We start from the raw sequence: 17,603 nt of genomic DNA, 5'->3' as shown, positions 1-17,603 counted from the left end.
AATCTGCCCTTTTCTGTGAGGATCAGACCTGAGAAACAAAAGGCTATTTGTTTTCCATTGCTGGTTCAGGCCTTGTCTTTGATGTTTTAACACACACAGTCATGAGTAATAAAACCAGTTTATTCTTTCGCTAGTTTTTTAGGGGCTGGGGAGGTGGCTAAAGACCATCCATAGCCCCAATGCAATATCCAAACTGTAGAAAGAGAGGCTGACAAAATATTTCAGTTCTGAGCACTCCTTGAGAACTGTGGGAAGAGCAAATGTTTGGCTTCATATGAGGAGCCACCGGCCTGGCTCCTGAACGGGCCCGCAGCAGCCTGCTGAATGAATATTGCAACCACTTTGGACAATGTGCATTTTATTAGGCAAGGGAAGCACTGAAGGATCGACTCGAATATACACAGCGGGGAGAAGTAAACCCATTAACTGCCTTTAACGCGGCTGAAAATGGTGGCACGGGGAGAAACTCTGTTTCAGTAAGGTCATTCACTTGCCTCCTGCATTCCTTCCCCACATTTACATGCTGCTGGCTGGATCCATCAAAGGTCTTCATTATTCGCTCTTGGCACGCATGAAACAATCACTTTCAGATATAATGACCTAATTACTCCAAGGAGACAAACGAAACCAAACCGGCAGTTATTTACTTCAGATGGTAGCATTTAGCAGCTCTTCAGAAAAGAGAATTAAAGGACCTGTAGCACCTGTTTAAAACATGAGAGCCTTACCAGGGTGGGGTTTGATGGCTACAGGCAGTGATGATGAGTCCCTTCCACCATGGCTCCTTCGGGATGCTCCAGCGTGCGTCCCTCTCCCTTTGAACCAGGTAGCCAGGGGCAGCTGCAGAAGGAGGACACTTTCACCGTGTTCCTGCCCCAGCTTTTCCATGGTCAACCCCAGCTCAGCCTGCATTTCCAGGGCCTTCGGTGACGCTAGAACCTCTGCAAAACTGGGTAAGCCCCAGCAACCAGCAGCATTTCTGCTGCCTCTAGAGCGTTTTTCTTCTGCCTGAGCAGCACACAGACCAGAGGTAACGAGAGAAAACATTAGAGGATGTTTACAAAACAGCTTTTAATTACTGCGTGGCGGTGTGTGTGTGTGTGTGTGTTGTTATTTGGATTTGTTGTGGCTGAAAAGGGGACCTGGTTCGAAAGGGGGGAGCGTTATGGTTGCTGTTTATTTTGGGATGTTCTGTGGGATGGCATAGTAGTAATGATGTAATCACCACCAGTAAATGTCACAGTCGGGCAATGACTCATTTAGAGCTCACATGATTACAGAACAAAAATAGGAGCTGCTGTTATTGGGATGGTTATCAGTGCTGTGCAAGAGGCATAACCATAGGATGTCTCAGATAAAAAGAGTTGATCCTGGGGACAAGTCACAGCACGAACTTCTGAGCCTCTCTGCACTTTCCCCTAGAGAGATGTGTTTTGTTTGCTATGCCAGTGCCTCTGCAAGTGTGGAAGGTGTGTGCAGTGTCAGTAAATGCTCACAAATATTACGTAGCAGTTTGCCTGAGCCTGTTACCCCCACGTCAGGGGGCACCCCTACAGAAAGATCTCATTTCCTAATTACTGAGCATTTCACACTGGATGGCAAATGAAAGGCTTGAGCCCCAGTGGGATCATATGTGTCTGACCCACGAATAATTGTTTGACATCAGAAGGTTTATTATCTCCTAGCAGGAATGAGAAGCATATTTCTTAATAGGTTCCCCACCCTGGGCAGCACAAGCCTTCCTTTGAAGAGTGTCTCTATGGTAATTGATGTTAATGAGCAGCAAGCCAAGGAGAAACACTGGGTCACCAGGTAGGAAGCCCCCCAAGAGATAATCTAATTACTCTCCAAAACAAATTACTTTCAACCAAAACAAATTACTTTCAATCACTCTGCAGCAGATAAGATCAGTGGAGGGAGCTCAAAGCTGATGACAGCTGGAGACTGAGGCTTCACGAGTTTATGGATTGATCGCTTTTCTCTTTGGTCCGTTTCGTTGAATGACAATGGAGTGACAGAAAACTGGAGCCAAGAACTGAGCTCCCTTTCATTTCATTCAGATGAATGCAGAGGACCTGCCAACTCGATGCTCTTTGCTGTGTGGCTCATTGATCTAAAATTGGAAAAGCTGTAGCCATGCATGTTCACATCTGTAATGTGAGCAAAACTCTCCAGGCATAAAGGTGCAGGCTGGGAGGCTGCAAAATCCAGCTGCTGTCTGGGCACCATTGTGCTGGGAAGCAAAAGGGGAAAGCTGGCATCATTGCTTATCTGTACATGCACAGAAAACAGGAGGTAAAGCAGAGCCTTCATTCCTATGAGAGCTTACCAGGCCTAAACTACAAATCTTAACTGATGCTCCAATAATTTACTCCTGGTAACTGTTGCCAGATGTGTGGCTGCTCCCACTGAAGTGAATGAGTGTTTTCCATGGAAGGTAGCTTAGCTCCCTTTCTTACCAGGGTGTTAACAATATTGTTTGGAACATCAATGTCTTTATTAATATAGCTATTGACACTGGCAATTGTATTTGTCTTGGTATTGCTATTAATAATCAGTACCCTATGGCGAAGTCAGCCTGAAATACACACTCCCCACGACATTAACCAAGAGTAAAATCTGAGTGCCAAGTGGTGACTGCACATCACAGCTGGCAGACCTAGCATCTCCTAATGACAGCACAGAAAGAACTTAGGTAGCAAGGGCTATAAATTACCAGCAAAAGCTGCAGTTGGTATGTCTGTCACTGCCTTGCTCAGGAAACTGAGGGGTAAACCACAGCTCAGCAGGCAGGCAGGGGTGTGAGGGGTGGAGGATTGCTCAGTGGTTGATTCTTTTCTGATTTTTTTTTACATCACTGCTATTTGCCACACTGGTGCAGGGGGTTGGCACTGCCCTCTGTGTGTGAGGAAGAGGCAGCTGGGGATTACGGTTCTTTTGGGAATGAGACACTGGAGTCATAAGCAGGAAGGGCCTGTGTAGGGTCCATCTACAGTTCTGCTGCTCTTTACTTCATCAGTATTGGTTAGGTCCTTCTGCAATATTGTGCAATCAAGAGTACATCTGCCCAGCTGAATCCAAAGCACACTGATGCCCTTCTGCAGAGTGCAGCTACAGGAGCAGGGGCCTGCAGCTGTTTTGTTGAGGCTTTATCTGCTAGAGACCTCTGATAAAGAGTAATAGGGCTTAGGGAACCTTCACTACTGAATGAAACCTTGGTGCTCCAGAGAGCTATGAGAGGGACTCTTGTCCCACTCTGGAAATCTTCTGAAATGGGTTAAACTAATTAATTTAATTGTAATTAATTATAGGATCTTTGTGGTTTAATGCAGGCATTTCATTTCACTTTTCAGTGGTGTTTCAGACTTTTACCTCCTACTGAAACCAGTTATTTAATAAATCTAAATTGCTTTTGGAGTAAGACACCTATTAGCTATTTGTTCTCTCTCTAGTCAGATGTGTAAAACCTAAGTAAACTTGAATTACTTTCTAAAGACCATCCAGGCTCTTTCCATGCTGATTTGTTCTGCTTCTCTTACTTTCAAATGGCCTTTTAATTGGCCATTAAACTAGGAAATTATGGCTGATTAGGATCAATCCAACTGCAATGTTTTGGATGGACTGGCTATTTGAATACCATTCTTCTAGACCCCATGTTACTTCTGCTTTGTCAACTAAAGGTCAATTTTGGCTGCATTGGCAGGATGCTTCAGTAACCTTTGCCTTTCAGTTCTTGACCCCAAGTGTCCCACAGCCATGTTTCATAGTAGCAAATGTGATGAGTTAAGAAGCTGCAATAAGGAACATCAGAGAAAGTTGCTCTGTTTCTTGATTCATGGCAACTCGTGCAGCTACTCCATGGCTGTGGCAAAGGCTTCCTTTCAGCCAAAAATTATTTCCTCTGCCCTTCAAGTGGAGGAATGGTTGCTAATAATCTTTATCTCTTGCCTCTTGAACAAAACCACTCTAAAAACTTCCTATGTGACTGCCACCTGTATGAAGGACAGAATCTGGGTGGCTTGTGAAGAGAGAGGGAAGGTCTCATCACAGGTTTTAAAATCCAAGTAAATGAACAGATTTTGGAGGACCTGAACAAGGATTTTTCTTTCTTCTGAAACATTTCTCCATGAGTTTCCACCCAGGATACAGGCCAGGGTGAAAGGCAGACTTTACTGCTTCACATGGCTTTTCAGAAACTGAGGGTATGGCTGCCTGCAAAATGGCCTTTAGCAGCCTTCAATGATGCCCTTAGGAAACTCTGAACTTTAAGCTCACGTTTGTTCAGAACTGTTTCATAAAGGGCTTCATTTCAGTGACATTCCTGCAGTATCACTCAAAAGTGATGACAATAGGTGAAATAAGCACTTGTGGGCTGAAGAGACACTGACATGATGTTCCCCTTCCTTCGCTAATCATTTATATCTCCAACAGCTTATCCTGCTCTGCTGGTGCCTTGTAATTCCTAGGAGTGATAAGCAGCAGAATTGGCATGAAGCAATGGGCAGCAAGAAAACTGAGTCTTGGCTTCTTGCTTAACTCTCTTTCTACCTCTTTTTCTCCACAACATAGTAAATTGCTGTGATATGTTCAGCATAGACCTCAGGCTCCTTTGTATCTGGCCTTGGTCAAGTCTTTGAATCCCAGATTCCAAACCCCCACAGCAAAAGAGCATTGCCAGCTTTGTCACACCATGGCTGGGCTAGAAACCTTGCACTGCTTTGAGCAGAACACAGTGGTGACTTAACAGTAAATAAAGAACAGAGGGGTCTTGCTCTGTGGCAGTTCAGACATCTTAAACCCTCTCTAAAAAGGCACAAAGGAAAGCCTAGCAAGGAGTTTGAGCTGACAGCAGCTGTGGGCTCTTTGTTAGCACAATTCTTTACATATATGTTTGTTCCATCAACTCTAACTCAGTTGTGGGTTCACACCCTGCAGTGTGTGAATCTGGCATGAAGTACAGCCTCAGATTAACATCTTAAAGGTATCTTACCTTTAAGGGCCATCAGGGACTACTGCAGGGTAGTCTAGCAGTAACAACTGAGTTAGTGCAAATAAGATCCTGGACAGCTAGTGTAGTAAACATGCTCTTAGAAAACAAGTAAGACTTCTTCTATACCAGAATTACAAAGGCTTTTCTAGCACACCGAAAAGATGGAGTGGATTAAGTATTTCCAAAGTATAAAATAACAATGATGAAAAAAAATGCATTTAGGCCATTTGAAGCTGAAGAGCTTAATCAGAAGGTATCAGTTGGCAGTGAAAGCTCCAAGTCGGTTCCAGGCTAAGTATTGCCCTCAGGAACCCGTTGGCTGATAGCAATAGTTAAGAGAGCATTAGATAACAGAATGGTGAGAGAGGTTTGAAATTAGCTGTCAGGCTGTGCTCCTTGGGCAGGACCAGCAATGCACTTGCAGCTACAAATTACAGTGGTAATGATCTTCCCAGCTCCTTGACCTTCTTCAGCACAGCAGGTTTAGAAGAGGGACCCCCTCGGAAGCTGAGCATTTGAAAGATCTTGAAGTATCTGATGCATTTGGATCCTACTAATTCACTAGGGAGTAGGATGCCATATTATTATCTGAGGAGAGCCTCCATGAATGCTTGTCCTGTCGGGTGACATCCTGTCAGTGGGCGCACGCAGCGGGAGCTGTGGAATCTCAATTCTGCACTCATTCACAGCCCAGGGAGAAATATTGTCACCTTTATGCCTCTTGGATTGCAGAAGCAGCTGGGAAGCAGAGCAGTCCTTGACATATGGTGGAGTAACCTCTCCTTCTTAGGCAGGTTTTTTAACTTGTGTTGTGCTGATAAGGCTCTTTATAGAACAACCTCGTGCTCGAATAACTGCATATCGCACTCTGCTGTGTCTTCACTTCTGCCTTCCCTCACTTGCCTGACATACCTCCATCAGAAGCAAGAGAAAGGCCTGGACTGTTCTGCTGGCCCTCTGCCACGAGAAAATAAAAGCTTTCTTTTTGCTGTTGCCTTCTGGGATGGCATGCAGGAACTACAGCAGAAATCAGAAACCGAACAAGTTAGCACTGACATCTCGAGCTCTGCGTGGGACCTTGCTTCCCTCAGAGTATTTACAGCCTCCAACTCTTCCACTTCTGACTTCAGGGAGAAGGGGAAAAGACTTTAAAATGTCTTCCCGAAACTTATATTGGGCCACACTCCTGTAATGCTGCCTTCTAAATCTGTGGAGGATCCCAAAGATATCCCAAAGGAAGCATCAAGTCTCTGAGGTTTCTGTATGGCTTTCCTCTTTCTGCAATGACTTCTGTATCCAAAACTTTCACCATGATATCCTGAAGCTATTCTGCTGCTGAGCAGATGTCTCTTCATCCTACACACATCTAATTCATCACATTTTGACCCTCACTCAGCCTTCAGTGGCTCATCTATGTAATTTTTCCTTTGATCTCCACCACAAGGCAGGCTGCAATGATCACTTTATACTCATGGGTGGCTTCATGCTCCATTTCTGATTATGATTTGAAGCCACCTTCCTTCATTCTAGTTGGTTCCACTGTTGTTATTGCCCAGGGAGGCACAAACCCTCTGTTATCTTTTTGGCATGTTCCACAATCTCTGGATGTTTGACTTTTGAATATAGGTAGTTCTGTTATTCCAAAAGATGGTCTGTTTCAGCCTCAGTGTTACAGAAAGCAGAAGTCCTTGTTCTGCAGGAATTAGATTGGAACATTGAAAAGTGCAGTGGAAATGAATGATTCATTACAACAGGTGAAAGTGCTTGTAGAGTGGTGTACTATTTGGTCAGGAGATATTTTTGTTCTGCAAGACTTTCTTCCTGTGTTTTGGAGGTGTTTTGCCATCCTCATAAACACAGAAAGTCCTACACTACCAGATTTCCTTGTTGCAGGCTCTGTTTACCTAGGAAGCACGTCCAACACTGGAACTGATGGCTTACCCTATGGTGATCTACCCTATAATACATTTGTAGGGACATGCAGAGATGTCTTTCCACTGAACTTTGGTTAGAAGATGCCAATAAATGATAAAAGTTCAGTGACACAGATAGGAGCTGAAATGAAAAGCTCATGTTGCAACTCACTTTTTCAAAACAGTGAGTTCCATGAGCTCATCTAGCCCTAGTTAAAAATAAGGTCTTTCATCTGAGTTAATCACCTAGGTTTGTTATTCTTCCAGAGCCAATAAAGAAATAGACACTTCCAGAGACTGATTAAGACAGGTCTCTTAAACAGCTCTTTTCACATAGGACTGGTACTACCCGGTCCAGATAAGCACTTGGAGGCACTTAACCTCTGTCACTGACTACAGAGGAACTCAGTTAAATGATTTAGATTTAAAGCTTCCCATGGAAAGAAAGGCCATTCACAAAAAGAAAGGAAGGACTAAATGCTTCGTTTTAATTTGATTAGATATGAGCCTTCAAATATCATTCTGCTGAAGATCATCAACAGGAACAATGAAAATAGTTGTTCAAAGCTATCAACTGTTAGGGAATCCTCATTTACAGCCAGGTTTTCCACTGCCTTGGAATATCATTTGATCTGCCCTTTCTGACTCAGCTTTTGACCACCACAAGGGAATAATAACACTGTCAGAATAAATGAACAAGTTGCAAGCATCAATTCCTTCCTGCTTGAAAGAAGTTTGCCTTCTTGATGAAGAAATGAATTGATGTTACACCACAGTACAGCAGAAATAGTAATCATGGAATAGCTTCTGTTCACCAAGATGCACAACAAAATGAACTAAAAAAGCCTTTCAGATTCATTCCAGACCCATAACCTCTGTGTGTGTGGTGGGTGCTCAGTACCTTGAAGAATGCATGTGGAGCCAGAATGAGTTACATGCACAACTGCTGTGGGGCCCAGGGTTGCAGGGCAGTGAACTGCCTTTGCAGCAGTCATGTACTAACAGTGCAGAACACTGCAGAGGAAAAAAAGGGGGGAGGGAGGGAAGGGTCTTGGATGCCTTGGTACTATTTATTGAGTTTATAATATTGTGAGCTTCTGTGATGTTTGAAAAACCAGAGTTTCTCAAATCAGCTCATGGTTTGGAGGGTGCAGCAGGAGACACCTGAGAGTGAAGCAGTTCTGATTTTCACTCCAACCATGCAGAGACAACTGGGCTGCTTTTTTGGGTGGCTCAAGCTGACCATCAACACACACAGCACCCAAAGGTGGGGGGGGGGGGGGGGGAAGAAAGGGGGGTTAGCCAGAATTAGTCACTGCTCTTGAAATGGCTACTGATACCCAATTGCTTCTTTCAGAGGGCTTGTGATGCAAGACCCTGAGCACTCAAATGCTGCCTGATCCACCTCAGTACAGTGAGCTACACCAGATAGTTCAGTTCAAGCACTTACACAAGTGCTGGCCACTCTCCTACAAGACTGCATTCTTGTGTGACCTTGCTCCTAAAGAGGAATTATTTGTGTGTGTTTGCAGGGAGATGTGAGTGTGAAGAGAGAGGGATGAAAGTAAACAAGTAGCAAAATATACAAACAGCATTTGAAGCTGATGGGAACTCTGCTTCATAGAAGCTGCTGGGAGCATGGGGTTGTGTTTTGCTGAATTGTTACTGAATGTGTCTTGTGAGGGAAGGATTTGGGTTGGTGGTTTGTCTTGGTTTTGTTTATGAAAGTACACATTTCTTGATCTCAAGGCAGTTACTTTCGTGCTCAGTTTAGATGGACGTCAGCAGCAAGTCCCTAAACTGCCCCGAGATGCAAAAGGTGTTTAACAACCCGGTGTGTGTGTGTTTGCTGCTTCCCATCCTTGCTGGTGCACTCACAGAGTTCCCAGGGAGCAGGAGCAAAACTTGTGTGATGCTTGGACCCAGTCGCTGTCTGCGGGCAATGCGAGTTTACTTCATGCATTGTTTTTCACTCTTAGTACAAAGGGGGTCGAAGTGGAGCTGGAGAGCCCCCCCAGGCAGCAGCTCCTCAGAGGCGAGCCCAGACCGCATCCCAGGGCCCAGGCTCCATCTAGTGACGCAGCCCGGGATGGCCGGGGGCAAATAAAGCCCGAGAGAGGCGCCAGCCCGCCCTGAGGCGCCGTGCCGTGCCAGGCAATACTGTGCCGTGCAACGGCCGTACCGTTCCGTCCCGTCGCACCGCGGGAGACGCGCGGCTGTGTCCCGCCGGCTGCCCGTAACCGAGACCGGGCGTGGCAGCCGCCGTCCTGAGTAACTTGAGGTTTAAGCACCGTCCCCTGAAAGCACAGCTCGCTGATTTCTGAAATGGGCAATAAAGGCTGGGCCAGGGCTAAGGCAGGTCCTGAGCGGGGGCAGCTCACCCCGGGCTGGCTCTTCACCTTCGCAGAACAGATGAATAGGTCTGGATTTACACACGCCCTCTCCCGGTCGCCTTCCTGGTGCTCGTATCGGGGGCTGCGGGACCCTCTCGTCCCATCCCGTCCCCTTCCCTCGGGGCTCCCTGGCGCCGCTGTGATCCAGCCGGGAGGGATAACGGCATGGTCGGACACTGAAATCTCGGAGGTGCGGGAGGGAGCGGTTTCAGGATGTCCCCCTGCGAAATGATGTCACCCGATCAATATTTTCGGGGGGAGTGACCGACCCGACCAATTCCCGCTATGAAATGTCTCTATATTGGAGCTGCATGAAGCCGAATCGATAGAGCTGATAACGCAGAGCTATAAAAGGCCGGGGGCTGGCTTCGTCCGCGCTACATCCCCGAGGCGAGGCCAGCGCAGACAGCGCTCGGCTGCCGCTCCGCGTCCCCCCGAGTCCTCCCCCGTGCCTCCGCGTCTCTCTGCGCCCCTCCCGTGGCATGGGGCCGAGCCCCGCTGCCTACCCTGCCGCCCTGGCGCTGCTGGGTCTCGCCGCCGCCGCCGTATCGCTGCCGCTGCCCGACGCCGGTCCTCACGTTAACTACGGCTGGGGGGAACCTATCCGGCTGCGGCACCTCTACACCGCCAGCAAGCACGGGCTCTTCAGCTGCTTCCTGAGGATCGGCAGCGACGGACGGGTGGATGCTGCCAGTAGCCAGAGCCCGCAGAGTGAGTACAGGGGATACAGGGACGGCACCGCAGGGGACAGGACGGGACGGGTCGCGGAGGTAACGCCGCTTTTTTCCCCCGCAGGTCTGCTGGAGATTCGCGCCGTGGCTGTCCGCACCGTGGCCATCAAAGGCGTACGGAGTTCCCGTTACCTCTGCATGGACGAGGCGGGCCGGCTGCACGGGCAGGTGAGCTGCGCGCATCCCGCACCCCGGTCCCCGGCGGCTGTGCCCCGGGCTCGCTTGTCTGGAGGGAGGTTTCCAGCCCGGCCGCCGCGCTGGAGTGGCAGTTGATAATGGGTTAGCAAAGCCTTCGGGTGCCCCCACTCCCACTTTTCCCTACGAGACCGGTGAATCTTGCTGCCTGGAAGGCTCTTAGGGTGTTAGAATTCACCAGGGAATACAATTTGGAATGTGAATGACGTGTCACATGTCTCCTACCAAAATCTACTGAAAATCCAGTCCAAGGGAAAACAGTGTCTATGCTTACAACTCCTCCTCAAGTGTGTGGCTGCACTTTGCTGCAGAAATAGATGAAGTCACACTATAGAACCTGAAGAGTTGCTCACTGCTCAGGTCAGGTGTTCTGACAAACAAAAACAAAGCCAAGATCAATCCTTTGGAAAGGAAGTGCAACCAGGTGGCTGCCAGGCAGACAAGCCCAAGAAACGGGGGGGAGGGGGCTCCTTTGGGGTAGTATCAAGCAGAAATGGAATTTTGAGGGAAAGAAGGACTCTCTTCACTGTCCTACTCGTGACCCATGCTGGTAGGACACGTGTGGGACTCTACACGGTTGAGGAGCTTAGTGACTCTGCTTTGCAAGGTTGTGCTTTTCTCTACCCATGGCAGCGTATGAGCTAGTGACCATTAGTGATACAAACGTGGGTTTGAAGCTGTATGAGTAAGTTGCCAGCTCTAGAATTCGAAGGGTAAGACAGATTCAGCCTGTGTAACTGTGTCTGTGTGTAGCTGCTTTGCAGGAGTTCCACAGAGTGATGGCTTTTATTACACTGTAGTAAAGATACAGCTGGATTCTCCTTTGATTACTCCAGCAGAATTTCTGCTGATTTCAACTCAGCAAGGACTTGGCTCCTTCCCAAAACTCCCAGCACTGGTGTAGTGGTGTTTCCTAATGTGTATGTAACGTGGGGCTGAGCCTTTCTGTCTGAATTTCCTTGCTCTTCTGGGCTAGACTCAATCGATGCCATGATAAGGTTGCATAGGTTGAGACGCTGTGGTGAGTCAATTATTAGCTTAATGTTTTAATGTATATCCAAAGCAAAATAATCAATGAAAACAAAGCAGAGGTTGGACCCTGCTCCCATCAGAGCTGCCGACTGGACTTCAGGAGTCACAGAGTTTTAAAACAGCTTTCCTGTAGCTCTGTTTTGAAGGCATATAGCTGTGGCTGGACTGAGGCTGGGTTTGCTGGTGCATGGTATTGATTACAGGGTATTTTTTGTTCTGGAAGTACAATGGCATGTAGCCATGCTCTTGCATCTATACGTTCTGGGCACCTGCTGCCACCTCTCTGCTAGCAGCTCAGGCAGGCAGCCAGCTCTGCAGGTAACTCTCTGCCTTATCAGTGCTAAGCTCAGGAGCAGAAGAACAAAAGGGCACTTAGAGTGTCTGGAGAATGAACTCAGCAACCACTTGCAATCCTGAAACACCGGGAAATTGATGACTTTGGCTGATTTCTGCACGTGCAGCACGCCATAATCTGTAGAGCAGGGGAAACGGTGAACTGCTGAATGTGCTCACATCACAAAGAGTCCCTCCTGTGGCAGACCCAACCTGGAAATACTTCAAAGCTTATTTAGCAGTTGTTTGGAAGAAAAAAAAATGACACTAGAGACAATCCCACTGAACTGAAGAGGGAATGATTGAGATATGGGGATGCAATCAATAACTTGGTCCTTGCAGTGCATGCTTGCTCAGGGAGCTTTATTTCATCATCCTCATTAGCGAGGCTGAGCAGTCATAAAAATCAGGGCAGCTAACAACTCAGCCATTAAGTTGCATCACATGCACATGTTGTGTGAGGTACAAGACATGTGGAAGGAGCATTGTGTTTGGAGAAAATGCCTCTTGAATTATCCATTTATTATTTTAATTACCTGATTAGTTTAAAAACTGCTTTAAAAAGACACTCAGTTGTACCCCACATTATTCAGGGTGCTTGTAAAAGAACTGGAGAGCATCAACTATGCTCTTGATTCAGCCAGGCAGAGCACTCGTGTAAGGATGTTTTTATCACCAGAGACTGAGACACAATCAGCAATTGCCTTTTATTGACCACGAGTTCAATCACCTGCAGTGGCTGAGCCTGAAATAGCTCTGGAGTTGTAAGAAATATGCTGTTTGAGTAAGGATCTGGGAAGCTCTGACCTGGTGATTCAAGCTCCTGATGTACTATCCACACACAGTACATCACAAATGTGGTTCTACAGATTCATACCCAGCAAAAGGCATCTCTCTATCCCAAACCTTAACTGGTGCTGGTGAGCTCTAACTGGTGTGTCACGAGGAAAGGACACTTTGCTGACTGTTCTTCTGTAATTGCAGTAAATGCTGGGTTTAAAAAAGGGCAATTACCTTAAATTACTGATTGGCCATGTTTCCTGAAACATCCTCTTTGACAGCACTGTCTTCCTACAGACCTCATCCTGAAGCCTTTACAGAGGCAAATCTCTAACAGGGCCGAAGTTTTATACCTGAGGATTGTTGGACTAGGAGTAGTGATTGCAGTTAAATGTGGTCAGCAGTTCAGGGCAGTTTATCTACATGAGCATCCTCATCTCAGGTTTCTTTTTCCCTGCCTGCAGGGCAGGATAAGAGTGGTAGCTGTGGAGAAGTACACATCCAGGATTCAAAATTATTTAATGTGATGGAGGTGTCTGAACCTCAGGAGTTCCGAATTAGGTCTTTAAATGGCCTCATAATCCCAAGTGCATGCCATGTGCAATGGGAGGAGCTCTGCTAGAGCAGAGTAGAATAGATTCCTGTTGGAAGACGTCTATTATCTTGTCCAAGTGCTTGACCACCTGAGGACACTTCAGGGCACTTCATCTTGGTGGCTGTGATCCATCCCTGACAGAGCAGTTGCTAGAGAAATGATCTTCTCCTGCATACCTGCAGCAGGCAGGGAGGCAGTGGGCAGCTCACCAGTGGGCAGCTCACCAGCGTGCATCTGGCAGTGGGGTCTGTAAGATTAACCAACCTAGGCCAACTGTGACAAGCTGGAGGGGCATCCCCACTGGCAGCAGAGGGTAGAAGGGCAACAAAGGTTTATGTTGTGTTTGAGTACAATGAGTGTGGTGGCTGCATTTGTAACTCTCGTTGCTCCTTGCTCCTCAGCTCAGGTACTCCACCGAGGACTGCTCCTTTGAAGAGGAGATTCGTCCAGATGGCTACAACGTCTACAGGTCCAAAAAGCACGGCATCTCCGTGTCCCTCAGCAGCGCCAAGCAGCGCCAGCAGTTCAAGGGGAAAGATTTCCTTCCGCTCTCTCACTTCCTCCCTATGATCAACACTGTGCCCGTGGAGTCAGCAGACTTTGGGGAGTACGGTGATTACAGCCAGGCCTTTGACCCGGAGGCGTACTCCTCTCCTCTCGAAACAGACAGCATGGACCCCTTTGGCATCACCTCCAAACTGTCGCCGGTGAAGAGCCCCAGCTTTCAGAAGTGACTCTGAGCCCACACGAGGCTTTTGAACGAAATACTGCAGGTCCTGCAGCGGTTTAGCTTTTCAGGTAGTGATATGCCCAACTTTGTTGTATATTTCAGTGTGGAGCCAGCCTTTTCCTTGCCATGTGTGGTGCCTGTAGGAGATGAATACCCAGAGGCTGCTTTATATTCTAAAGAATTTCCCATCTGTAGCTCTGTTTGGAAAAGGAGGATTAAATGAGACAGGCTTAGCAGCTTCATCACAGCACCCCCACTGTGGTGGTAATGATAAAACAACTGTAATCTTTCTGCATTAACTTTCATTACCACCTATGTCCACCTGTTAGTGCTGCTCATGGGAGCAAGCACAGAAAAGCTTTTCCTCCTCAGAAGCCTTAAAGACAAACGTTTGGAACAAAACATGGTGAAAGAAAACCCAGCAGATGTGGTTACCTGAACCAGGGGCAACACTGGGCTTGAAAAGCTGCTGACAATGTTCTGGGAACACATTCCATTGAAAGCACAACACTGAAAAATCCCCAAGCAAACAACTCTGCTTGCACACTGTGCTTTGGCTTCCCTTAGGAAATAAGGGATGGAAAGGAAAGGTTTCTTCCTTTCCCTATTGCTGAAGGGTACTTTGGAAAACTGGATCTTTAGATTTCTTTTGAAGGCTAATTTACATCCACTGTGGCATCAGCATCATCCAGCAGGGAGTTCTGTTGCCATTAGTGAGAATCCAGTGTGTGGTTGGAAGAGTGCACAGAGCTAGCATTTATTTCCATCAGGGAGGGAAGGAGCAGCCCAAATTAGTGTTTGAATTAAGGTTCTGCTGTAGATAAGCACGTCTGTCATTAGCAAATGGGGAGAAGGACTGGAAAAGGGATGATGTATAGGTCAACTCAATTGCAAAGCAAAGTTGTGTGTTTAAGTTTTACCTACCAGCAATTCATCCAAGTCCTTTCCAGGCTTGATGCTGCATCTGTGGGAACCAGTGGAGAGATAGCTTGGTGAATTAAATGCCACAGGCCTGGGCCAGCCATGATGTGCTTCTTGCAGGAAGGGATTGTGAGTAATGTCTTCAGTTCTGTTCTCCTGGTGTAACAATTTGACAGAGGAATAACCAGGGCAAGACCAAAGGGATATAAAAAAGGATTCCACTTGTCTCCAAAGGTTCATTTAGAGTAGAGTTTTCTACACACAAAAAGATTCTACTGGACATACTGGTGTTCTCCTGACCTAGCACTTCATTGCCAATGCAATATTTATAATTAATTTATTGAATACATACAGCTGTTTATTTTGTTACTCTTATTTATGCTCAAATTTCTATTTATATACTCCTGAGGGTGGTTGTTTTGTTTTTGTTTTCAGTCAGAACAAAATTTTTTGTGGCATTTTTTTTAATCATGAAATTTTAGCAAACTTTAGCTTTCTAAATTCCTGTACATTATCAGTAGTGGAATGTGTACGTTTGCAATAAATGGAAATCATCTTCAACACAGCAATCTGTCTGCTTCTTCTGTCACTCCTTCAGCCTAGAGATTTCAGAGGAGCTTTAGTACACTCTGGTGCCTGGCTTGGCAGCAGCCATGTGAAAATGGAGCTCCTGGTGAAGGTGGCAGACCTGAGGTTCAACAGCCAAGGCCATGGAGAGAGCAAGGGATTCTCCCAAAACTGGGCAGTGAATGCCAAGGCTGGAGTTCAAGACTGCCTGCATGAGCTCCATGTGAAGCAGCAAGTCCAAGTAAAGTATCTGTGCCACAGAGGGGTTTGGAAGCAGCTCACTATGTTTTGACCTTAGACTATGCAAAGGCCATTCCATGTAGTCCTAAGTTATTACTCTCTTCATACAACAAGTGAATGAAGGTGGGGTTTAAGTGGTGTGGCTGTGTCCTGATGTTCTCCTCGCATTCTTCATCATTCAACAATAGAAGAGATTCACAGAATCATTTTGGTTGGGAGATGCACAGAGTCCCACTGGGCTAACAGTTGCTCTTCATGATCTTAGTCTTTTCCCACCATAATGATGCTCTGATTCTACAAACACACCACTGCCAAGTCCACCACTGAACCACGTCCCTCAGCACCATGCCTATAGGTCTTTGAAATACCTCCAGGGATGGTGACTCCACTACTGCCCTGGGCAGCCTGTTCCAGGGCTTTGACAACCCCTTTGGGGAAGATGTTTTTCCTACTGTCCAGTCTAAACTTCCCCTGACACCACTTGAGGCTGTTTCTGCTTGTCCTGTTGCTTGCTCCTCTGAAGAAGGGACTGACACCAACATGGCTCCAACCTCCTTTCCTTTAGATCTAGGACAGCAAGTGCTGCCTGTAGACATCCTCACTTATACTTCATCTAAGCAAAGCAGTCATTGATGTGCTTCTGTTCTATAAGCCACCCCTTTCATACTCCATGTATGTCACTAAACCCTGCTGCTCACACTGCTCACAGCCTTCAGGGTGCTGGACACCGAAAGGAAGGTGCTTGGAGGAGTTGATTCCTCAAGGAGATGGAAGAACTCCCTACCAGGAGTCATCTCTTTGACTCTGCTTTGGCTGCACAATAGCTACCTACAAAAGGTGGTAGAAAGGGGTGTGGAAGAAGCCTTCCTGTGGGTGGAAGGCTGTGCTCTCATAAAAATGGGAACCACACTCAAGAGGGCAGCCAGGGAGAAAACTGCTAAGTTTTGCCTGACAATGACATTGATTTGGGCAGGATAAGAGAGCGAACATCTCTGATCAGAAAGGTGTGTCAGAGGAACTGCAGGTTTCTTGGCTGGCAAACACCCCCCATGGCATTTCTCATGAGGGTGCCCACTCCTCATGGACAGATGGAGCCTCGATTTTCAAGCTGTTTTATTCCAGAGGTTTTCAGGCTTGGACCATTCTGGCTTTCTGTTTTTCATCCACTTTGGATCATGCACTCCATGGGGCTTGAACATTAGCTACCCTTCCAGATATTTTGGTAGGAAAGAAGAATATTAATTAATAACAATAGCAGTAATAATAATAATAGCAGCAACTAACATTTCAATAGTAACAGAACAAGAGGACACAGTCTCAGGCTGCGCCAGGGGAAGTTCAGGCTGGAGGTCAGGAGGAAGTTTTACACAGAGAGAGTGATTGCCCATTGGAATGGGCTGCCTGGGGAGGTGGTGGAGTCGCCGTCACTGGAGGTGTTCAGGAGGAGACTTGACAGGGTGCTTGGTTGCATGGGTTAGTTGATTAGGTGGTGTTGGGTGATAGGTTGGACACGATGATCTTGAAGGTCTCTTCCAACCTGGTTTATTCTATTCTATTCTATTTTTTAAGTTTGGTCCAAAAAAAATGCAGTTTTACTCTTCTGCTACAACACCCCAGCACACAGTTTTGATGGAAACCCAGCAAGTAGCAGAGTTCTGAGGCCCCAGTGTTGAATTTAACCAGTGAGAGAGTTTTGTTCTTGTTAGGCAGATGTGGCATGGTTGTTCAAGGATATTGCTCAAGAACACAACCTACCGTCTGCAAGCAGCATCTTGAGCTCTCTGTTTGCTGACACCTTTGGATTTGCATCTTCCACCAGCAGCACAATGTTTCTTACTGCAACAGCGTGGTCAGAGGTTGGTTCAATGTTTGTTCAGGCCGAGGGAGGAATGCCAGGAGCTGAGTTACTCGCACCGCTTCCTGCAGCACTTCAGTTTTCCTTGGAGGTTTCCCATCCGAGTTCTGACCAGATCTGGCTGTTTTGCTTACAAAATCTGACAAGATCACAGCTTGAGGTGGGAGGATTACTGGGAAGTGCTTTCCTGTCACCAAACACCTGACTTGGTCAGGAACTTGGTGTGCAAAACCTCGAAGCGCCACTGCCTTTGGTTCTGTGGGAATGTAAACACCAGCAGCAGCATTCAGGGCACATGCCCTGGCTGATCATAGTTTCTCAAAGACAG

The 17,603-nt window shown here is 46.8% G+C and overlaps 1 protein-coding gene across 1 annotated transcript; it reads left to right on the top strand.

Moving 5' to 3' along the window:
- The first annotated feature begins 9,778 nt into the window (after positions 1–9,778).
- FGF19 (fibroblast growth factor 19) lies at positions 9,779–15,172 on the top strand. Its single transcript, XM_068148617.1, has 3 exons — positions 9,779–10,007; positions 10,092–10,195; positions 13,364–15,172. Exons 1-3 carry the CDS (start codon positions 9,779–9,781, stop codon positions 13,694–13,696), a joined length of 666 nt encoding a protein of 221 aa, XP_068004718.1. The 3' UTR covers positions 13,697–15,172.
- The last annotated feature ends 2,431 nt before the right edge of the window (positions 15,173–17,603 follow it).

Source organism: Melanerpes formicivorus, unplaced genomic scaffold, assembly GCF_026170545.1.
Source record: "Melanerpes formicivorus ecotype bairdi unplaced genomic scaffold, bMelFor1.0.p_v2 SCAF_16, whole genome shotgun sequence".
Lineage (NCBI taxonomy): Eukaryota > Metazoa > Chordata > Aves > Piciformes > Picidae > Melanerpes > Melanerpes formicivorus.
This window is presented reverse-complemented; position numbering and strand designations above follow the sequence as displayed.

Excerpts from the sequence above, each read along its gene's own strand:
- FGF19 (XM_068148617.1), top strand. The coding sequence starts at position 9,779 with ATGGGGCCGAGCCCCGCTGCCTACCCTGCCGCCCTGGCGCTGCTGGGT. Across the intron at positions 10,008-10,091 it reads CAGTAGCCAGAGCCCGCAGA|GTCTGCTGGAGATTCGCGCC; the intron begins GTGAGTACAGGG and ends TTTCCCCCGCAG. Across the intron at positions 10,196-13,363 it reads CGGGCCGGCTGCACGGGCAG|CTCAGGTACTCCACCGAGGA; the intron begins GTGAGCTGCGCG and ends CTTGCTCCTCAG.